General features: G+C 34.4%; 1 protein-coding gene across 10 annotated transcripts in view; it reads right to left on the bottom strand.

Moving 5' to 3' along the window:
* The window catches only part of PCDH9 (protocadherin 9), a 925,564-nt gene that overhangs the window by 300,855 nt on the left and 599,378 nt on the right, over nucleotides 1–25,331 (bottom strand). For 5 of the 10 annotated variants that reach the window (XM_058683241.1, XM_058683246.1, XM_058683257.1 and 2 more), the window contains one exon: nucleotides 15,377–15,578. In XM_058683241.1, coding sequence (XP_058539224.1) covers nucleotides 15,377–15,578 — 202 coding nt within the window. The remainder of the gene's footprint in view (nucleotides 1–15,376; nucleotides 15,579–25,331) is intronic. The other 5 variants (XM_058683266.1, XM_058683274.1, XM_058683276.1 and 2 more) reach the window with 1 other exon arrangement.

The following is a 25,331-nucleotide window of genomic DNA, read 5'->3' as shown; positions in this document are numbered from 1 at the left end:
ATAAAAGCAGATGTTGTATTTTGTCCTTATCTTTCCAACAGCAATTTTATCTCATTACAGGTTACTATTACTAATTCAAATATCTATCAGTATAACATAAATCTATAATACATGAATTTTTATCATGTGAAGATAAACATAATAGAAGACAGAGTGGGTCTTCAACTTTAAAAACTATGAAAATTTGTACTTTCCATATATACTTGGCAGATTATTTTGACGAGTTGACCATGTGAGAATTTTAAAACTATTCAGTAACCACCTAAACTATCAAAATTATGCATATTGCCTTTCCTCCGATTTTATATTTTAAAAAACATTTTAAAATTATTTGAAAAAAACAATTCTTTTTGAAAGCTATGAAGTAGATACAAATGTTGTCTGAACAGTCAAAATACAGCTCCTTGTATTCATAAACAAATTCTGGCACGCGATTCATGGAAATACCCCACAGGTGTCTCCTCATTTGTTTACTTACATTATCGTTTTAGTTTATTAACTCAAATTTCATTAGAGACATCATACTGATAGGACTAGGTGTGAGGAGAAAAAGCATTTCTCACTTAATAACAATGATACTGACATTTTTGAGCTCTTATTATCTGTCAGACCTTATTTTGGACATTTTGCTTATATTATTTCTAATACTCCAATAGTTATATTATTATCTTAAAGGGATAGTGAGTGAGCAAGACTGAAAGAACAAGAGAGACAGAGGAAAGAGAACAAGATTGAGAAATAGAGAAAGGAGGACACATTGAGAGAGAGAGAGACTGAGACTTAACATCACTAGTAAGTGCAAGGCCAGTGTCAACCTCAATTTTCCTTATTTTGGAGCACATATTCCTAAGTCCCTGCAGATAGTAAAATACCTGCCTATTCCATACTTTTTTAAACAACAAACAAACCAAAGCACTAAAAAGCCTTCCAACTGTGCTAGCATCATGTAAAATTGATAGACTACAGACCAATTTCCCTTCTCTCTTGTGCTGTTTGTTGCTAATGTCAAAACTTTACTGCATGTGGAGTATTGGTGTTTCTGGCTCAAAATACCTGGACTTCTTATTTTAAAACATAACCTACTGCACAATAGTTTTGACTTAGGAGGGACTACTAAAGAGTTACTGTTAGATATTCTATAGTTACTATTATTTTTTTTAATGTGTTTTATTTATTTGTGTTAGAGAGAGTGACAGAGTGTGAGCGGGCGAGGGGCAGAGAGAGAGGGAGACACAGAATCGGAAGCAGCCTCCAGGCTCTGAGCTGTCAGCACAGAGACCGACGCGGGGCTTGAACTCACCAACCGTGAGATCATGACCTGAGCCAAGTCGGAGGCTTAACCGACTGAGCCACCCAGGTGCCCCTATAGTTATTTCTCAAGGAGCTTCAATCAGAACTCAACATTGTCTTCCAAATGAAGAACGCTCTTTTACGTCTTTTAAAAAAATATATTTCCCTATTAAAAAGAGGTCTTGAGAAAATATTCCACTGAGACACCACTCTTCTTATGATAGGATGGTACCTTCGCTAAGACTCAGTGTGCTGTTTTGTGGGGCCCCTGCATCTATTTTTGGTCTCTAGATATAGTTTCACAATTGTCATATTGTGCTTAGTTGAAGACTGCATCTTCAAAAAACATACAAAATAATGTACACCCTTCCTTAACTAAAGGAAGTTTCTTTCTTTTTTCTTTCATGGAATACTTTAATTTTTAAAATGTTTATATATTTATTTTGAGAGAAAGAGAGAGCAGGAGAGGGGTAGAGAGAGAGGGAGAGAGAATCCCAAGCAGGGTCCACGCTGTCAGCGCAGAGCCCAATGCAGGGCTCGATCTCACAAGCCAAGAGATCATGACCTGAGCCAAAATCAAGAGTCAGACACTTAACTAACTGAGTCACCCACGTACCCCCATGGAAATTTTAAAACATAGCCTAAGGGGTGCCTGGATGGCTCGGTCAATTGAATGTCTGACTCTTGATTTCAGCTTAGGTACGATCCTAAGGTTCTGGGATCAAGCCCAGAGTTGGGCTCCACACTCAGCATGGAGCCTGCTTGAGATTCTCTTTCTCTCCCTCTTCCTCTCTCTCCCCCTCTTTCCCTTTGCCCCTCTTGCCCACTCACTCTAAAATTAAAAAACAAAACAAAACAAAAAACAGTTTAAATTTTCTTATTTTATGCCAATGTGAAGGGTTTATTATTTGAATACTGAGGAATGATAAAATACTTTTTCATATCAAAACACAAAAACATGAAAAAAAATCAATGAAACCAGTGCCTGCACTTTAGGAAGATTAGGTTTAATTCTTTCCTTCCAATGAGCATTTAAATTGTAATTGTCATTATGTTATTTTTCACTGCACTGTTTATTTGCAGAGATTAAATGGCAAATTTGCTCAAAGTACAGTATATTGCCTGTTTGCAGATGTGACAATGAGTTAGGTTATTACTAATTGCAAAGAAATAAAGAGTTTTCTGGCCAATTAGGAATAAATCTTTAAAGGTCCAAAATTCAAGTGAAGATTAGGATTCTGGAATGTCCTAAGATTTTCATTAATATTCCTCTTATATAACTAAGTGCTTACCAGTTAATACTATTTGTAGATGCTTGAGTTGATCTTATAGAATTGCCAAATTCCCTCCATGTTATTATTCAAAAAGCACACACACACTCTCTCTCTCTTCAAATTGGTATTAAATCACACAATTTTTTCAAACAAAATTTTCTATATATGAAAGTAAAGTGGAATGCAGAGTTAAGACATATTGATAATTCAAAATACACTAAAAAAACAAACAAAAAACAATATCTATCTTTCCTTAACTGGTCAGCAAGAAATTGGAATTTAGGGAAGATGGGTCCCCTGTTTCTTTCCATGTATATTAGTGTGAGGACAGAGTTGAAGCCAAAGAGTTTGCTTAGATAATTGTTTGACTTTAATTCTTATACTTACAGCTAACATAATTGAAAACTTACTATGAATCTAGAACTATTCGAAGTGAGTCACAGGTGTTGACCCGTTGCAATCTGTACAATAAGTCTATAGATATATAGTCTGGTGCTCATCCCACATGGCAGATGATGTCACTGGGGCAGAGTAACTGGCCCCAACTCTCTCAGCCAGAAAATGGAAGAGGCCTGGTTTGTGCTCAGTCTATCTAGCTCCATGGCAATTAATAAGTGTCTTTTGTTTGAGGTCTTTAAAACGTATTTTGTGTGTTTTATACGGATATATTTTCTAGGAAATGTAACCAAAGCCTTAAAATTTCAGGAACAAATTTAAACACTGTCTCTTCCTTTCTCTCTCCCTTTCTCTCCACCTCACCCTCCTCCCATGTTGACAAAGGTTCTCTTGGAAGTGGTAAGATCCTAAAAAGTATAGATTAGATCCTGACAGTAAAGAAAGGACATAAAAGTCAATGAAAACATAAAGAATCCTAAAATATGATGTATTGCAAGAACCATCAAAGCAATTAATAAATAAATAAATAAATAATCATGAATCAAAAACTTTAACCAGAATTTCTGTTTGAAACAACAGTAAAAGACCAACATAGATATCATCATTCAGCATTGGAACAGTACATTTACAGTGTTATATATAAGCACAAACTGAATTTCCAATGTTGAAATATGATTATTTTCTGTACACAGGAATTAATATATATATAATATATATTATATAATATATATATAAATGATATATAAATGATTATTATATATTAATGATATATAAATAATGTTTTTACATGAGGCAATGTTGCATGACAAATTCTAATATAATGTCAACAAATCACTGCTCTGAATATTATTTACAATTAAATATATGCCCAGGATAGATTTCCTCATAATATTTGAATTATATGATTTAATTCATTCAGTATATCATTAGGGTAAAGCTACCAGATTTAGAAAAAATAAATAAATTTAAATTTCAGGTAAACAATAAATGTATTTTAGTCTAAGTAACTCTTAAATATTACAAGGTATATTGCAATATTGCTATATTTGGGATATACATAGATCTCCCTCTAGAATTGTTTATATGAAATTCACTATTTATATGAAATTTAAATTTAACTGGTCATCCTGTGCTTTATCTGGCAAACTTACTTTAGGGTCATTAAAATTTGGGTAGTCATATATTTGTTAGTCACATAAATCTGAATATATCTCCTGGCGGAAATGTATGTCAAATAGCATTAAGGTAAATTTGGGACATTTTACACAAACAGCTGTATTTCTTCAAAACTTTCAAATTGTTTTAAAACTCTATAGACATTTTATTTTATTTATTTACTTTTGTATATTAAGATAAAATAACATGGGGTATGTGGTGGCTCCCACGATTTAGTGTCCAACTCTTCATTTCAGCTCAGGTCATGATCTCACGATTGGTGAGATCCATCCCCCCAGTGGGCTCTGTGCTGACGGCGTGGAACCTGCTTGGGATTCTCTCTCTCCCTCTCTCTGACCCTCTCCTACTCACACTCACACTCTCTCTTTCTCTCCTACCCCCCCCTTTCAAAATAAATAAATAAAGATTAAAAAAAGATAAGAGACATTAGTTTGATTTTATGAGTATATGTCCTGTGTAATTAGTAATAATTTCCATGCTTTTCTGTGAGATGGCTTCATTTTGAGGTTTAAAAAAAAGAACAACTTAGTTTTATGCTTCTAAGAGTTCCTGAAATCAGTTAAGCTCTTTTTAGATATCACTACTGATTTACCTATCACTTTTACCAATCTCAAAATATAAACAGAGACATACAAACAGTTTTTCACCACTAGGGCATACCATACGCTCAGGGTTAAGTAACGTCATTTCTCTTTATGGATCCTTAGAAGAATGCATCACATGACAGCATATAGCTAAGGAAATTCAATTCCTCCAGCACACCAATGAAAGTTGACATTACCCTTACTTTACACTAGGAGGCATATTGTTACTATAGATTTTTCTACTATAATACTAAACACTTTGTGACCCGTTTAATAAGCTTAAATGCAAGAGAGTATTTACTAAAATGTTTTAAGTATTTATAATAAATGAGTACTCAAAGCTAATTATTTTTGGGAATTAAGTCATACTTTAAATTGATGAGATCTAAAACTTTCCAGCAGGAAAGCTTGTGTCCCTGCCTGCTTTACAGCCATCTTTTAACTACATTAAGTAATATTTTATAAAGTCATCTAATTGTATCTTTTTAAAAAAAAATAAAATGATAATAAACAGAAAATATATTGTGTATAATTAATAACAAATACTTTAAAAATATTAAAGTGAACATAAGTATTTTAAAGTAAAACAATGCAAATACTGGAACATAAATATGCTTTAGTACATAATTTTTATCAGTCTTGATTTAGCAAAAATAAAATAGTGATGCTCATCAGATACGATAAATATGAAAAAAAAGTCACATGAAAAGAATTTAAAACATAAAGTTCTTTAGAATTTGAAGCTAACATTTTTCTGAAATTTAATTTCTTCAAATGTATAACAATTTTTCATTTCATTTTATTTTTTTTAATGTTTATTTATTTTTGAGAGAGAGAGAAAAAGACAGGGCATGAATGGGGGAGGGGAAGAGAGAGAGGAAGGAGACACAGAATCTGAAGCAGGCTCCAGGCTCTGAGCTGTCAGCACAGAGCCCGACCTGGGGTTCAAACTCACTGACCACGAGATTATGACCTGAGCCGAAGTTGGATGCTTAACCGACTCAGCCACCCAGGCGCCCCAACAATTTTACATATTAAGATTCACTATGGTAATTTTTAAAACCTGACTGGAGCCTATATTGCTAAATAATCAGATACATATTTTGCTTGTTCTATACTTTTTCACTATCTAGTGATAATACTAGTATTGAAATATAATGATACCTGTAAACTGAGCATGTTATATGCCAGTGGCCCACTGGCCCCAACCTTCAGTGTGTTAGGTCTTAGGTTATTTTGATTCCATAGTCTTTGTTCTTAATAACAATTCCACACTGCTCTCAAAAAAAGTCATTAACTATATACAGGACTTAAATCTCCCCAGAGTTTTCAAATATCTTCACTCTACTCCACCTTCACCTTTGCCTACCTTAAATGTTAAGGTTTGTTATGATTTCTTTCTTGGGTTCCTTGTCTCTCCTCATAATTATGATATTTGCTCAAAGAATTTCATTCACGTTGTTTCATTAGTTTCCAGTTTCCAACCCAGAATCATATTCCCACTTCCTAGATAATCTTGTCCAGCAGTTCAAACTTCAACATTAAAGGAAAAATTGTTAATTCCTAACCTGAGTTTTTCTCTTATATTCCCTCATTTATTTCATTTCATAATTTTCCAATGTCTCACAAACTAAAATCTTGAAAAGACCCTCAAATCTTTCTTTTCCCTTCTCTGCTATATCCTATCCTTACCATCATTTAAAATCTGGTCCCAACCTATTTCTGAATCCAGTTTCATTTATTGTCACACACTCAAACAATTTAATATCAACCATTCACTGAGTATCTACTATGTTTCAGGTTCTGTGCTAGGTTAATTAATATCTGTATCAAATAACTGTAATTTTTATAATAATATTTGTATAGATTATTAATAGTCCCATTTTGGAGGTTAGGAATCTCAGCCCAAGAAGCAGACCTAATCATATTTTCATGTGCTTCAAAGTTATTGAACTATTCACTGCTTGCTCAACTGTCCATGACCTTTAATAGTACCAGAAGCCTACACTGGCAAGAGTGCTTGCACACGTGCACACATGCATATGCACAAACATTTTATTTACTTAGACAATTTCTATTCATTCAATGCCACTTCTTGAAAGCATCACTTTATCAAAAGAATCTTTACTGATTACTTATTCAAGACTTATTGTATGCTAAAACCCACTTTTTTATACACTTAACCATTAGCATATTATAGTTCACTAACGTATTAGCATCCAGTATCTTCTAACGAAATCAGTGCTTATTTTCCTTTTTCTTCTAATTCTTTTTTTTGTTTGTTTTTGTTTTCTTAACAGTCTATAAAATGCTCATATCATACCATCATAGGAAAAAAAAATGCAAAACAATTTCAGGAACTTCGCACATTTCCCAATAACCTTCTCGTAGGCTTTGCCAACTAAGGAACTCAGAGTAAGAACTTTTGCTCTCCTAGTTTATGGTAACAGTGAGTTTTTGTAAGGTTTTCTAAGTCTCAGTTTTAATGTCTATTCTAGAACCTGTCTTAGTACCTGGTACACAGTAGCCTCTACATGAGTATTTACAGAACGAACAAATTAATAAATAAATAAGTAAATCATGGAAAAGCCAAGCGAATAAAGGATCTGAAGCAAAAACTTTAAATACTAAGATATATCAGGATAACTAAGTCTTATATAGATTATGGTAGAACTACTCTAGGGTGGCCCCTCATAGCCCCAACCTCCGGGTGTTCACAACTATGTGTATACCATTTGCTTGAGTGTGGGCAGGACCTGAGACTTGCCTCTAACCAATAGAACATGGAAATGGTGGTGGAATATCACTCCTGTGATTAAGTCTGTAAGACTTAATGCTGCTACAAACTCACTATAGAGACTCTGTCTCCCTGATGGTCTTTAAAGAAGTAAGTAGGCATGTTGGAAAGCAGCTGCAGGTGGCCTCTAGGAGCTGAAAGCAGTCTCCGGTTAAAAACCAGAAAGATGCTGGAGTTCTTAGTCCTACAAATGCAAGGAAATAAATTTTGTTGACAGTCTGAAAAATCTTAGTAAATTCTTCCATGGTTTGCATGCAGATAAGAATGTAACCTCCCTGATCCCTTGGCTGTAGGCTTTTGAGACCCTAAACAAAGAACTCAGCCAAGCTATGCTCAGACTCTTGACGTAAAGATACTATGACATTATGAATGTGTGTTGTTATAAGGCACTAAGTGTTGTAATCAGCAAAAGAACACAGATGATAGATAGATAGATATGGAGATGAGTAGATACATATTTGGTTTATAATCTTGATGATTCTACTCTAGAAAACTTTCTGCCCTCTCTGATTTTGAGGTGAAAATAGATAACAATAGATAAGTTTTGAGGTTAGGTTTAGAAAAATATATTTAATAAAGCAAAATTTTAAAGTGTCATAGGATTAAAAGGGCAATAAAATTATTTTTTTAAGTTCCTGAGTTTTTGGCAACCTCCTCCCCCTTAAACTCAAATCACAGTAGGACTGATTACCTTTTATTTATAACATTCCCTAAGGATCTCTACATTCATTAACTTAGGGCCCCCTATGCCAGGATCACCATGAATGGATTATAAAAATACCATGGGGAAATGAACACAACAGGTAACAATATAAAACTTCTGAACAATTTTCTTTGAGTTTGTATAATTAGCTCAACCCAGGCTACTTACAAAAACATATAAATACAGTTCATAAAACTATTTAATACAATACTATACCAAAAAAGTCAAATTCATGCTTAATTTAATTCTCAAAGCATATTATTGTTAGTGATTTTTTTTTCCCCCTGCAGGTTAGTAGCAGCACAGATTCTTAGGATTGGAATTTGGATTTAATTATATTTTTTTCTGAGTTTTTTAAAGTCTTTTTTTCTTCACTAGTTTTTCTTTTCTCCCCAAAATGACAGTCTGTGTCTCGTGCCCAAATATTTTAAATTCTCAATATTTCTTAGCATATAAACTGATGGGAAGAATATTTTAATGTAAATTTTTAATAGATACAACAAATATGTATGCATTAAGAATGAATTTTTTCTCAGCTCTATATCAGGTGCCTTCCATTTATGTCACCTCATCACCAAATGAAAATATAATTTTGAATACATTATGAAAATTGTGAAAAATATAGACAATTAAAAAGAAGAAATCAATGCTCCAAGCTAAAGGTAACCACAGTTAACATGATGTAATTCTCTCTAGTTTTTGTTTGTTTATTCATTTTTATCTTGATAAACACTTTTAATTTGTCTGATTATGTTTCTGAAATATTGATTTATTCATTCAGTCAACAAATATACATGGCTGGCCTACTCTAGGCCAGGTTCTGTTATGCAAAGAGAATATAAAGGTAAGCAAATTGTCCTTACTGATTAAAGGGAGAGACGGTTGTTAATCAAATAATCATACAGGTTTGCTCTGAGGAGAGAGTATAAGGGTCTTGAAAAGGAAAAATTTTTCCATCAAAAAAAACAGTAAACAAGAGTTGGCATATATGAGTTCACTCACAAGCTGTGTAACTATAGGCAAAGCCTTCCCTTTTCATGACTCTTTTATGAAAATATTTTATACTGTATGATCTGCAGGGTTTTATGAAGCACTAAATTGTCATTAGCCCAATGTCAAAAAAACAAACAACCCTACAAACGAAAAACTACCAGAGGAGATCTTTCACAAGTTGTTCTCTAACTATCAGACCATTCAATAAACTTATCTTCTTAAGATTCAATTTCTCAAATTTTCTCTTAAAAATAAGATTAGTGTTGACAAGAACTCCAACATGAGAGCAGAAAGGTGAGTCCAACTTCACATCAACCAGATCCCTAAAGTCCACCCAGAAGCAGGGAAAGTTTTCTCCAACAGCCTGAGAAGGAACATTTTTACAGGGTCTAGTGAGTGCATGAGGCTTGAGGCAGCCAGAAAAAAATAAAAAATATATATATTTACATTAAAATATAAAAATTAAAAATATATGTTTAATACAAATTAAAATATAAAAATTTAAATATATATATATACATATGTGTGTGTACACACACACACACACACACACACACACACACATATATATATAATATTAGTGTCCTAGAATTTAAAGCTCAATGTCAGTGATGACACTGCCATAAAATATGTGTGTATACTGAAGGTAGTTTCTCTGAATAGTAAGAGCATAAGCTGTTGAGTCAGGCACTCCTAAAGTTCACATTCTGCTTCAGCTACTTGCTAAGTAGCTTTAGACAAATAACTTTAAGTTTCTGAAGTTATTCAGTTGACTTATAATACTATCTAACTTGTATTATTGGTGTGGGATCATAAGCAATATATTAAAACATTTACAGGCATTCCTGACTCATAAGTAGACCGAATAAATATTACCCATCCCATAAATATCCTCAAGTATCAAAATTATCCTTAGTGAAAAGTTCACCAACTGATTCACATACAGTCCAGGTAGAATCAGGAGCATATGAACAGATAGGGCTTTAATAAAGTAAATACAATCTGCAATTTTGCACATGATTAAACAGCAGAAAATCCTTTAAAGTGACATTTAAAAGAAATGCCAGATATGAAAATGACTCTATTCATGATTCTCAATGGGACAAGATTAAGCCTTTATTCTGAATTAGTAGTAATAAGCTCTTCCTGATCTGATCACATAATTGTTTTTGTTTGCTTTTAAATTAGTGAGATTGTTTCATCAGTCTAGTTACAGTTGTTTAAATAGCAACCTTCAACTGAAAATCCCCTTAACTATTTTCTTAGAAGTAGTGATTTTATCGAATTATACTTGGAGTGTATGATAACATTAATGAGTTAACTTCTTAAGGAAATATTATTTACTCTGCTATTTGAGAATAGTATAAATTTCTATACGCAGAAAAGGTGACAAAATTCTGTGCAAGAAATTCTGCATGTGAGTGTGTTATTTGTGGCATAGTTGACCAAGTATGCTTTAGGACTCAGATGTGCCTATAACACAGAGATACCATCTATTTGCTTGCCGTAGGACGCTTGTCATGCCCTGTCCTTAAATTCCCCCTGGGTGTCATACAAACAGAGCAGGGCTGAAGTTACTGCCTAATGATTTTATTGCTATATTCTAAAGAGAACTTTTCAAAGACTTTATATTACTCAAAAGGACTTTAATGGAGGCATATACCAATTTACATTCTGGTTTTCTAAATACAAATGTAATTACTGAAAATCTCTGTCTAATTGCTATTTCACCATTTGAAATGTACTTCGATGTATAAAATATGCTTGCTATATACAAAACCATCTGGCTATAGTTTTGTAAAATACACTATATCTTTGGATCAAAACAATTAATAGAAAAAGGAAGAACATGTATATTTCACATATTGACTCTGACCTTTATATCACTCTCTCACTGTATACTTAAAATAAACTCTGTATTTGAGGAATTTTAAAACTTTTCAAAAATTAGAGACAACAGTATAATAAAGCTCCCTACAGCCATTATCCAACCTCAACAACCACTAACATTTCATTGTTTAATTCCTATCATCACTCTCATCATTATCATCATTATTATTATTTTGTTGGAGTATTATTAAAACAAATTCTAAACATCAAACTGTTTCTCCATTAAATTCACAATCTATCACTACCAATAAGGATTTTCTTTTAATAAAACTACAATTCCATTATCACATCTAACAAAATAAATAATTCTTGATATCATTTAAAACCCAACACATACTCATAAATCTGCAATTGTCATAAAAATTCTTTTATGACACTGAAAAAAGAAACAAACTCACTGGTCACCACTGGAGGCTTCTAGGGCACCGATTCACTTTATAAATTAATAAACTAATCAAGTATATATCTTAGATTTCCTGTGAGAACTGCATTTCATGTGGTAATCAATGATTAATGGGGTTGGAGTTATTCACCATATGTTTTTTAAAAACACTTCATTAAAAGGGAATAATTTATTTTACTTATCACTTTTATATCCACCTACTATAAAATGTAAAAGCATGCTCTCAAATTGTTTTAGCAATAAACACAAATATCATTTTACACAATTATTTATGAAAATAATTTTGAAATATGCAGATATGTTTTCTTCTTGTATATATCCCTTTACCTACCCCAGCCTATTCAAACAGGTTTTGGTATTCATTGCATAGATGAAGATGAAACAGGGTAGAGAATAGTAAAAACATCAGTTATTTTGCAAAATCCTAAACCTACCATGGTGATTATTTTTTCAATAGCTACTAAGCAAAAAAAAAAAAAAAAAAAAAAAAAAAAAAAAAAAAAAAAAAAAGGAGATTGGGGGGATTGTGTCTTTGTGGAAAACTATCAAGAAATATAGTGGGGATCTCCAACTCCAGACATTAAAAACATTAACTTAGCCTGGCTAGGAAGGAAAGGGATGAAAAGAAATAGTAATAGAGGGAGAGACTTTACATGTGCTTGTTGGGCAGAACTCTGAAAAACCTAAAGGATTAGGATTAGACAGACCTGAGGCAGAGTCCAGGGAGGTAGGAAGATCCTAGAGGGTGATAAACATACCACACATCTAGGCACTATGGGCCAGAGATAGCCAAGTGCAAACTTTGCCCATCAGTGGCATGAAGAAAATGGCAGTAATCCTGAAGGAGCCAGGAGGACTGGGGCGAAGGCAGTATCATTTGAGACCCATGTGGACACATAAGACAATGGGCATCTCAGTAGACATGTAAGTGGGTGGATGTCCCAGGGACCAGAATATTTCAACTTTTTTCAGCATGATGTAGAGCCTGTGAAATTGAGGGGGAAAGAAAAGTAAAGTCTCTGCCACACTAGTGAAATGTGGGCTTGATTTTTTTTCCAATGTGAGAAAAAAAGAAAGTTGTATGTCCAGCACATCTAAATTATTGGCATGAGTCATATCTGATAAAGATTATTGTAGATTTTACACAATATTATTTACAAAAACCATAAACTATAGAGTAATTTACAAACCTTATTTTTGGCACTGTACGTAAAGACCTTCATACTTTCTTCACCTTTTTCAAAATTCATGAGCTTCATATAATATAAAATTTATGATGCCAACAAACCCAAAGTATAAAATTGGAAGGAAAATATATTGTACATCGTGTGTGTGTTTAGAAGCAAGACTCTATATTAAAGCCCAATGTTTCCAAAAATTTCCCCCATAAGATACCATTTCCATTAACTTCTTTTAAAATATATAATGAAAAAAGTTACTTTTTACTACTAATCTTTAAAGATTTATTTTTATTGAGAAGCTTAATATTTGGGAAAAAAAGGTATCCATACAGATTTGATACTTAATAATCTACAGATAATACCTACATTCATGATTTATATGAAGATAGCATGGTTACTACAAAATCTTAGCTCTTCAAGAATTATCACACCACAGACAGAAAATCCCACTGAAGACAAAAAATACAGTTTAGATCTAAATAGCAAGATTATTACTATTGAAGATTAGTGCTTCAATTATTCTATACCTCACTTCACAAATTCCTCAAAGTTAATTACAAAATGCGACTACAGAATTTTCAGATAATATATCATAATACTATCCTAATATGAATTACCATTTAGTTATGAATCTCTTAATATTTCTAGGCTATTCTAATTAATTCTGTTCTAGACATTTACAAAGGAAGTTAATATTTTAAGTCCCATTAAATATCAAAAGCATAGTTGGCCTCCAGGGGCCCTCAGGGCTCCTCCTTTCCCTATCTGCCTATTTTCTTCTTTTCTAAAGATAAATAAGGATGCTGTCTCCACCAAGGAGCACTGTTCAGTTTAACACATTTTATTGACTATGATTCTCCCAGGTGGAGTCACTTTGTTGAGTTGAATGTTGCAGTGTGCAAGGGTGCATCATCCCTTGGCTTTCTTTTTCCATGTGACTGGATTGGTAAAAACTCTGGGGGCCTCTTCAAGCTTAAAAGGGACTTATTTGGAGGGGGGATGCTTTAGAATCTCTTCTGCCTTCTCCCATTTGGCAGCTCACTTAATGCTATTGCCCTGGTCATTGGGTGAGTAGCTACACATTTTGGATAAAGTTCTGGCCTAAGGCACCTTAGGTTAACCATATTTCTGTATGCCTTTTTTCCCCCTTTACTTCTGTAAAAACAAACAAAACAAACAAACAAATGAAAAATCTTTGGTGAATTGTATAGACAAGGCATAAAAGTATCTGCTCTAAATGGAGTCTTAGTTTTAGCTCAGGCCTGAAGATAAGAGAATCCAACCATTCCCATATCCAGAAGAGGAAGCCAAGAACCAGTTTTGGTACTCTTAGCTTAATGCCAATAAGAAATGTTTCAAAACTGGGAAAGGGAAGTTGGAAACCAGGAAATCAGCTTAGAAAGAGCTATCCTACCTATGTGACCATTTCATACAAGTCCAGGAAAGGACAATTCAGTGCAACCACTTCGATTCAGTGGTACTTTAGAGACTAATCAAAACCAAGAAATCTAAGGCGGACAGTGGGCCAGTCTACCAAATGCTGTATAATGAGAAGTTGCCTCTTTGCATATGGTCTGCCCCTCTGGGTATGTGAAGTAAAAAGATGCACTTATGTTTTACTTATAGGTGAACATATATAATATGAAAGATTAAAAACCAGAGCTGGTGTGTAATTCACTTAGGTCTTCCTAAGTGGGAGTAGGGAGAAACTGTAGCAGAAAGAAGATGTGAAGGTAACTACACAGGCCAAAGAGAAGAAAGACATCAGAGAGACATGGAGAAATGGATGCACAGCTTGGGAGGGGGCAGGTAATACGTACAAAAGATCCCCACCACCACCCTGGAAACAGAGTCCATTTAAAATCCTAGAAGTCAGAGACCACCAACACCAGGACTAGTTATGAAGGCCTTTTTGTGCTTTTTGGCCTCTCCTCGGTATTCCACTTCAACCATAGAACTGCCAGAGGCACATTAATGTCTACAGCTGGAGAAGAGAAGTAGCTAGCAAATTAGGGAAAACTCACCCCATCCCCATCTCTCACCATAGGCGACCAGTTTGATGCAGGTTCAAGATGAGTTTGAAAACAGTTTTACTTAAATTGAATAGAAACCATGGTCATTACTCTGGACTGGACATAATTATTAAATCAGACTTTTAACTTTTTAATAGAAGTGAGCTAGTCAGTGATGCTTTCTAATAACAGTAAATAGCATCACCAAAATGGTACAGCACTTGCCAAAATTTCCTCCAAAGACAAAGAAAGAAGGAACTTCAAGGGGCTTACTTTGAAGGGGCAGTGATTTCTAAGGTGGGGTATGGATCTGTGGAGAATAAAGCCATTTGCCAATTCCATCCCACTCTTTCTACTTGTTCAATACATTGTTTAAAAACATACCCAAAAATTGAAACACACAAAAAAAGTAAAACCCCAAAATCCTTATCACCCTCTTCACACTTGTTTTAATCAATCACTATTGTATCGTTTAAAAAAACAAAAGCCTTTGGAAAACAGCATTCCACAGAACAAGAAGCACAGTAGACTTTAAATATTTTGAATACAACAACAATAAAGCCAGCAGAAAACAACCGAATGTCCGTGTACTTCCTTCCCCCAATCACTGTTAAAACTCGAGCGCACACAACAGCAAGCCAGAACTCCAAGCAGTCAGAATTGGCAAGGGGACTCACCAGAGTTGGGGTCGGAGTTGCCATCTGCTTCGGTCCTCTTGTCCGGAGAGGCCTGGTCGTAGAACTCGTCCTGTGGCTGAACCAGAGGAAGAGGGTGTGAGATCAGGGTTCCACTACCCACCGGCTCGTGGTCGCCTAGACCACTGTCACTGCAGCTTTCCTGGGAGCCGTCGGGGAGGTGAAACGTAACGCGGCGCTGCGACTACAAAGAAGACCACAGGACACGCCAATTAACACTCCTCTCAGGTAAAATGGGTGCAGCGGAACACAACAGCAAAACAACTTTCAACAGATGACACAATGTAAACGAAAACATAAAACTGGGAACAAAGCTAGGAACAAACTCTGTCATTTGCTATTTGCTACGTGATGTCCATCTTGCAAAACACAAGAAGGAATTTCGGTCTTGTTTAATTTAAGAACAAAAAAACTAAGGGCAAATTGTCAAAATGATAGCAAGAAAGACAAATATATATATGTAAATATATATATTAATATGTAAAATATTAATATACTAATATCTGAAATGTAGTTCTTGTACAGAAAGAAAAAAGCTGCTATTTTTAATTTTACTTTTTTATATATTATACTCTCATGTGAATTTAACCCTTTAGAGAAAATCAATAATACAAGGATTTTCTGTTTCAATATGCCCATAACTAATCAGTATCCTTTTGTGATAAACACAGTATTAAGGACAATGACCAGGCCACCCATTATAAAACAAAAACAAAAACAAAAATTTAAAAAAACTTGAAATAAGCAGAAATATGAAAATATTTGTTCCATAGATCTGAATAAAATACATACATAATGTGACATTCCATTTCTTTTGAGTGAACAGGCATTTTGTTTACCTAATGATTTTAAGGTAGTTTTTGCAATGAAGTCATTATTGCCCACTGGCTCAGATATTACTACCAGTCATTGGCTATAGAACATTCCAGCAGAAAGATGTTTGGAATATTATTTTGGCATCTGTTTGTACAATGTCACTGTCAGAAGTGACCTAAAATATGTAGATGGCTACTTCAATAAATTTTAACGTTTTAATAAAATAAAAGTGTGCATTTCAGCACAGATTGTTGCTTAGTACTCTTGGTAAATATTCTTTTAGCTGATGTAATCCACAAGATATGGGAATACTTACAGCAGTGTGGGGTGGAGATTTATGACTTTTGGAATTATATGAGAGTAGTAAATTTGTGCTGTATGTCTGAGTGCACTTAATTTTCATTCTGCTCTAACAGCCAAAAGACCTTTCAATATCATGTCACATGTGACCACTCTTACTCATATTTAATAAAACTATGATTATATAAATAATAAAGTATATAAAATATAAATGTATAATGTATAATCACTTTATAATACCTAAAACTTGAGTGTTTTTCCAGAAGATGATTTATAGATTGTATCCGTTTCAAAGAAAAAAGAATGCAATTAGACACAAAATGCTATAGATATACTGCTACTCTATAAATGCATTTTTATAGACAACAATAGAACATAGTCTATTTCCTATGAGTCACTGGTTCAAATCCAGCTCAGAGTCATAATGGAGAAGAGCTGATACCCCTTTATTGCTGTTCAATGACCTGTGTGAAATGATTTGATAGTTCAGTACATTTTTAATGAACTGATGCCGACATCACATAAACTATACTCATAAATGGTACTAATTGAGTCTATTGTAGCACATTCACCTTCATGCACAACTATCTCGGTACCATCAAACCCCCCCAATAGATTTTGAAATGTGCCTAGGTGAATGCTACATGAAAATACCAGTCAAACTTGAATATTAATATTTGAGATGTATTTCTTCTTGTATAGAAAGAAAAATGTGGCTATTTTTAATTTTTTTAATTTATTATACTGTTTCCTCTCTCGTGTGAAATTAACCCTTTAGAGAAAACCAATACAAGGATTTTCTGTTTCTGTTTCAATATGCCCTTAACTGATCAATATCCTTTTGTGATAAATACAGTATTAAGGACAATGACCAGGCTGCCCATTATACATGACTCTCAAACATATCTTTTTAAAGTGATTGGCCTAACAAGTACAAACCACCAAAAAATAATAATAATAAAATTAAATAAATAAATAAATAAATAAATAAATAAATAAATAAAGTGGCCTACTAAAATGTCTGTAGTTTCAGTGATTAAAGTATCCTTGGTACTATCTCTGGAGGAATACTTCTTACTTATAACTCAGCTAAATGTAAAACAAGTCAAATATCAGAGAAAGACAATGGGACACATTCTTCAGTCTTTATAAGGCATTTCCAGGCCTTATAAGCCATTATAAAGTATATGTTTCACAGAAGAAAAATGGAAATTTTCCATCTATGATCTTCTAAGCATAATAATACTGCTTTAATTACTATATTTTTTTCTCCTAAGAAATGTCCAAATCGGCAACACCAGTAATACCTGAACCCAGCAGTTCTCACAGTACTATAATTTCACTGAGAATTAGAAGAAAACTATTTCAAATATACCTCACATATATTATATTATGGTATTTCTTTACCACTTTATAAGTGAGAATAAGCAAAGTTAGAAATCTAACATAATTTATTTGTAATGACAGTGTAAATTAGAGTGATATAATGCTTAAACTACTGTGGCTTATGGAAATATTTCCTAATTAATTTGACTCAAGGATGTTTAAGTCTTAATTGGCAAAAGTGTGCACAATTTATCAGTCTAATGGGAAGTGGGGGTGGTAATGCATGCGGACTAAGAACTGGAACACAGATATTATGGTACGAAGCAAAGTGATCAAGCAAATCTATCTTTAATTTATCATCATAATGATTGATGCAGGTACAACAATGTCTGAAATTTCAAGGTAGATATAAGGAAAGGATCTGAATAGACTGAAATGAAGGAAAACAAGGATTCATGAAGTGTTAAGAATTAGGAGTTGTAGATGTCATCAAAGACTCAACAATACTTGCTCAGCTGTTGCACAACCAACAGGACCAGGTGAAGAAGCCAGAACCAGACCTCTTGGCCAGGAGTCCTTGCTCTGCAGAGAATGGCCCAAGGCAAGTGACTTTACCTCTTTGAATGAGTTCCTGGCTTTGTAAAATGGAGAAAATAGTGCCAAGAAGTCTTGCTGGTTTATAAAACTTGACACATAGTAGGTACTCAATAAAAAGTAGTTATCATTCTTGAAATTTAGAGCTGCATATTGTCTTTTAACGCCCAGGGCCAAGCTGTTTTAAAGATGTGATTCCTTCACCACTGGAGGAAAAAAAAAGTATTGTCCTTTTGTAGGGGAACTGCCTGCACCCCATAACCTTGGCATGCCTCCTAAATTGTACATCATGGCAGCTCAGAGCCTTTCTGAGGGGAAGCTGTTTTCATGGAAGCCATAGACGAAGACCAACAGTTAATTTTTTTTTTAATGTTTATTTATCTTTGAGAGAGACAGAGCATGAGCAGGGGAGGGGCAGAGACAGAGGGAGACACAGAATCCGAACCAGGCTCCAGGCTCTGAGCTGCCAGCACAGAGCCCAATGCGGGGCTTAAACCCACGAACCGTGAGATCATGAGATCATGACCCCAGCCAAAGTTGGACGCTCAACCGACTGAGCCACCCAGGCGCCCCAAAGACCAACAGTTTAGAATACATGGTTTCTCCTTTAAAAAAGTGAAGGTTTTCCCCATTATCCTTTCAAGAAACCTATAATTGTTGCACATTCAAAAAAGAGGAAGAGGATAAGCTATTACTTACTGCCTCTGGGAATTCTGCTTCTGGGTTATCCCCATGGAAATATACCCAATTTGCGTTATAAATACAGTGAAGCGCTGCCTGACTGAATTGGGACAACATATGTTATCATGAGACTACTTCAGATTTTCCAAAGCCTTTGCACTCTTGTTTTCCTAAAATCTAGCTCCTATCCATTCCGTTTTCTCCCATGGTAAACATTATTATTATTATTGGCTATGTCTTGTTAACGGTTTGAATGTCACATTTGTTTATCTGATGTATCACTAACAAGTTAGCTCTAGGTCCCTGGCTGCCCTGAGAAAGAATAAGATGGGAACCAGTAACTACTAAAGCTGCTTCATGTTATTTTATCTCAGAGCTGCTGATATGAATTCTAACCATGTGAAACTTTCATCAGAAATTCTGTACTCTACACAAGCATAAAGGGCCATGCATACAAATAAAGGTTCAGGATGCTGCAAGTCAGAAGAGGCCACACTGGTTTAATTTAAGAAACATCACCAAACACTTTCACTATATTTTTTCGTGTAGCTTAGTAGAGAGGAAAGGGAGGGAAAATTCAAGATGCTCAGGTAAGATACACATGTTCCTATATTGGGCACTGTTCTTCAAGAGTTGCTAAAAGAATGAGTCATCTATGAAATCTCAACCATTGCTTGAATGCTTCTCTTGTGCATTTCTTACTGGTACAGAATATTATTCTATTCACCAATGAATGACTCACATTCAAGTCTACAATCCCAGTCCCATTAACCTACAGGGATTCCTAGGTGCAAAGATTTGGTGGTCAAGTTCATTGTGTCTTTGCATAAAATAGCAAAAAGGTAGAAATGAGCGACATGCCTAATAGGTATTTAATTAATAAATTATGTATCATACAATTGAAAAAATCACAATACTTAAAATTATATTAATATTTACTGATACTGAAAATATTTGGAATCTATTGTTAAGTGTGAAAAGGAAGTTAGTAAAGATTTTACTTGGTTGAATTTCACTTTGTTAATATGTTTTTGCGTGTGCATATGTATAAGCTAAGATCTGACTATGTGTATACTAAGTATTTAAAGTGGTATTGTCTGGTCATGGAATACAGTATTTTAAAATTTCAATATTTTGGCCACACTAAAATTTGCATGGATGATCTTGGTAATATTACAACATATTCTAATATTTAAGTATTCCTCTTCATCATTTATAGCAATTAGGAAAAAAAGAAAAGGAAAAGTCTAGTAGATAGTAGGTGGGCTTTCTCTTGAGCTAAGGAATGCTAAACAATCTGATTATCCTTGCCCTGCTATTCTAACTTCTTTACTTTCTTTACCTAACATTTTAAATCACTGCAATTAAAAATGCTTGCCTTCTCAAATCACAAAATAACAACAAGAAGTTGGCACACTAAGCCAATTATTACAAGACAAATAAACAATTTTACCAGTTAATAACTGACACTTAAAATAATTATTCTCTGTAAAATTACACACTAATATTGTTGGAAGGAGGAAAAAATGCACTTTAGAATTGTTTAAATATGGTTTCATTTGTGCAGAATTCCTTAAATATCTTTTAAGGAAATATTCCTAACTCTGATTTAGTTCTTTTAACCACATTCAAGAAATATGAATGCATCATTCATCTATCTAATCTCTAGATAGTATACATATACACACAACCTGCCAGAAATTACTTACGATGAAGTAAAAAACAAAAATAGTATTAAAGTTCAATATGTGAACTTGTATTTGTTTTACCTCAGCATTAAATCCAATGAACATATGCTTTTTATTGACTTGAAATAGTATTTTCCTATATGTCCCCTCTTAAGGTAGCAAAGGAAATCACCCCAAAGAGGATTAAAAGAAAATAAGAGACTAGAAACTGTAGTTTAATACAAATACTTCTAATAATATTAATGGGACACATTTTGACCTTCCTTATTCTTAAGAGAACATGTTTTTTAAAAAATTTTTAATGTTTATTTGTTTTTAAGAGAGACACAGAAAGAGAGAGAGCAGGGGAGGGTCAGAGAGAGAGGGAGACACAGAATCTGAGCTATCAGCACAGAGCCTGATGCAGGGCTCAAACTCATAAACTGTGAGATCATGACCTGAACCAATGTCAGACACTTAACCAACTAAGCTTCCAGGAGCCCCTTAAGAGAACATATTTTAATTGAGATCTAAAAAAGAACAGTCATGAGTGTAGTCTTACGTTGCAAGCTCTGAGAAAAGGAATATTTAAATGACTATATGGTCAGTGCTGGATGGCTGGTTTGTACAAACACACCCTGAATGCCCCGTTAATCGCTATCTTGAGAATGTACCGATCCAGTCCCCCCTTTATATTTCCATCAAGCAGAACGCGTAGAGAAACAATTCAACATTCAAGGTCAGGGGCCTGGGGTCACCAACCTGGAATGTCTCCTTTGTAACAAAGAATGTCTGGATGGCAGGTTTCAATCTCTTTGGAACACTGGCCATGCAAGGAAGGAGCAGCTACAGATAATTGTTAGGCTAGTTGCTACATTATAAAAGCTTGCTGCATGTAGATTTTAGCAGGGGATGCTTTGTACAGTCTCCTTCTCCTGGACTCCCTGTGTGTAAGTTCCCCCAATGAACCTACATCTTAATTGCAATCTTTGAGTCTTTTCCTCAGCTTTGCCAGACCATCACCCACCCTTGGCTTAGAGTCCACTAGGGTGCGGCTGCACAATGACAGAAGAGCACATTTTCAGCTGAAACTACTGATTCAATTCAACAGCAAATTCCTTAATAGCTTCTTGCCATCTAAAAATCAATGCACCTGCATCCTCTTAATAAAATCCAGAATTGAGCAAAACTCATGGTAAATTAGAAAGTAAGGTAAATGGGACCCAAAAAGCAATCTGTGGTTATAAATTTAATTTGCTACTACTCGATACTTGCAGGCTCAACTAAGGAAAACCATTATTAATACACACATGTTCTTCTTCATTCATGTTTGAAAGATGAGGTCCAAAGTGGTAGAACAAGAAAAGATTTCTGATATTAGTTAAATAAAATTTAAATTTAAAAAAAGATTTCTGGATTTATAGCTTATGAAAATTATTAGTAATTGTGAGTAAAGTGAACCCATTATCAAAAACAAGGAATAGTTTTGAAGGACAAATCATAAGGAACTTTTTTGACTGGTGATAAGTGAAATGTTTGGAGTACAGAATTACTTTATAATGAGTCATTTTATTATTTGAAACTGACAAATTGAGTCATTCTCCTCTCCTATTTATTGGGAATACATATGTTAAAATGGTTCGGCTAAGGTATACTTTATTTACTTATTTTAGCTGGAAATTACTTAGGGATTTTCTATTTTAACGTTACATTTTTTTTTCAGATGAGGAAATAAAGTGACTGTCTATGTGAGTTACAATGAAAATCAGACCCTCATTTTCTGATTTCAACATGAAGCACTACTCATTCATTCATCTAGCTATTTAATAAATATTGTTGAGCACATACTATATGCTAAACACCATTCTAGCTGCTAAGAATAAAATGGTGGACAATACAAAAACTATATCCCACAACTTCTTAAAAAGTCAATTTCGTTAAGCTAGTGTCTACCAGTTCTGAGGATGTGTTTGGCCAGCAGCTTTTAAAATGTCATTTCCTTCTAATTCTTGCAAACTCTGCAGACCTAGGCAAGGTCAGTGCACAAATGAGAGACCTTCACTAATTAACAATAACCTAGAGAGAAAAAAGAAGGAAGGGGAGTGTATTATGAGTTTATGCCAAAACAATCCCTAGTCTGTTACCATCCTTGGATTGGAATTCATTGCCAATTTGTGAAAGCAAAAAATAAAAGGACTAAAAGAGTAATAAGACTGTTAGAGCACACTATTCTTGACTCAAATGTAGAATCATTTTTAACTTTGCACATCCTTGAACAATTTTTTTCATCTCCAGGTAGATACAGAAATGTTAACAATCTCAAATAAGAATTGATGGAATCAAATCCATCAAGTTTTTCTGAGGAACATATACACTTCACATTTTATGAGCTTATAATGAATATTTACTAGATGAAAATGATTTACCCAGAATTGAACCAGGAAATCCAAAGAGGATGTAGTAGCAATGAAGCATCATTGTCCATCTTCCAAAAGTGATTTCCCATGAGAAAAGTTCTCGGTCTTTCCAGCAAGAAATTTACAGTAAGTTCTGTCTTATTTTAAAAGTAACAAAATGAGGGGCGCTTAGTCAGTTTAAACATCCAACTCTTGATTTTGGCTCAGGTCATGACCTTGCAGTTCATGAGTTCGAGCCCTGCATCCGGCTCTGCAGGGACAGTGCAGAGCCTGCTTGGGTTCTCTCTCTCCCTCTCTCCCTGCCCCTATCTCTCTCTCCCTTTCCCTCTCTCTCTCCCTCTCTCTCTCTCAAAATAAATAAATATAAACTTAAAAAAACCCACAACCCTTTATTTAAAAAAGTAACAAAATGAAACATAACTAAAGTAACCTTCAGTCTTTCCTTCTTTCCTCTTTCATTGTTTACATCTTAGAATATTTGGAGACAAATGGGAAGGTTCAGTTTATGTTTGAGAAAGCTGTGTAACAACTTCACTGACCATAGATGATGGATGTAAAGGTGCCAGCAACTTTAAAATGATTTTTTGTTTTGATTCTTAGTGCTGTCTGTGTTATACAAAAAAAGGACTAGGGTGTGGAAGATAACTGGCCACATAAAGCTAAGTAGCATTTTCTACGGATTTGAAGAGTGTTCATCCATACCCATTGGCTACCTGCAGCTAAGGACTGCTGCATTTTAGGATAGATCTGTCAACTTATTTTTGAACCTCACTACTCAACTGTATGTTTAGTTTGAGGAACTTGTGTCAACATGTGTGGGAAACACACATTAACTTAAACTTAGCCTGCTGACTTAGTTTGTAGGCTTACTGTGAAACGGCCCTCAAAGTAAGGACCTATGTATTCTTGTGCTTTGTACATGAAGTGCATTGTATACCTCTTAGCCCCTATGGCTGAAAGACTCATATTAATAACGTGTGGCGAAATTTTTAATATAGTTTTGTTTTTATTTCTTTGATCTCAGTGTGATTTGTGAGAAAGTTAGGTCGCATTTCTCTTCATGTGCAAAAACAATTGATAGCTTTAAGAATAAAAGTAAATTCTTTGTACTCTTTTTGGGAGTAACCTTGGTGCTTGAATTTAAATATTAGAAAAAACAAACAAACAAAGCAGGAGTCTCCTCCCTGCCTCAAAAGGGTTTGAATCAACTTTCCCCTTTGGTTTGGTGACACGACCCCACCCTTAAGTTTTCTCTGGGGTCTCAGGCAAGCAGAGAGGATTCAGCATTGTGAATGTTGTTGGTTAGTTTGCTTCTTATATTCTTATTTAGTTCCTGCTATCAGAAACAACCTCAACCTATTTCTCACAGTTAAATGTTGCCCAGTAGGAATGCAGCACTTTATCTGAGCATACAAAATATAAAATGACTACATTAAACAGGAGGAGCTGCTCCTGAATCTGCAAGCAGAATTTCTGCATCTATAAATTATACGTACAGAAATAGGGAAGAAACGACTCAGCAAGAGTCCTTTCCAATTTAGTCTTCGAGTACAAACAAATGCATGTGACAAAGTAAGTTACCCTCATCATATTTACAAAATCAGCATACATAATAGTTATAGCAATTTAATTAGAAATTACACGAAGTCATCACTGCTATTAAGTAAAAATATAAAACCCATTGACATAGTGTTGGTCTTTTACAAAACGTGAGTCTTCCTCTGAATAACAAGAAATCACTAAAAACTAATGTGTCAAATATATAAGTACTGATATCAGAAATAGAGTTTGGCTCAGTGTCTGGAATTCAAGAATTCATCTCAGGTCATTTTAGCAGAATTGACAAGAGAGATAATGGGCATCTCTCTAGCATATCTCTTAATAACTCTCAACACAAAACAGGACTTGTAAAACCAAAGTAGGCCCTATTTTCTTTAAGTCAGTAGTATCTTTTAGGAGGTAGCACCAATTTTATAATTAACCTCAGACCATGGGCATTTAACTCAGAAGAGTTTAAGCATGCACCCACACCCATACACTTGTCCCCCCCACACAAACACAAACATATACAAACACGTACATACACGCTTTAAACTTCCTTTATAGGGGTGCCTGGGTGGCTCAGTCGGTTAAGCG

This window comes from Neofelis nebulosa, chromosome 1, assembly GCF_028018385.1.
Source record: "Neofelis nebulosa isolate mNeoNeb1 chromosome 1, mNeoNeb1.pri, whole genome shotgun sequence".
NCBI lineage: Eukaryota > Metazoa > Chordata > Mammalia > Carnivora > Felidae > Neofelis > Neofelis nebulosa.
Note: the sequence above shows the minus strand (reverse complement) of the source record. Positions and strands in the feature narration are given on the sequence as shown.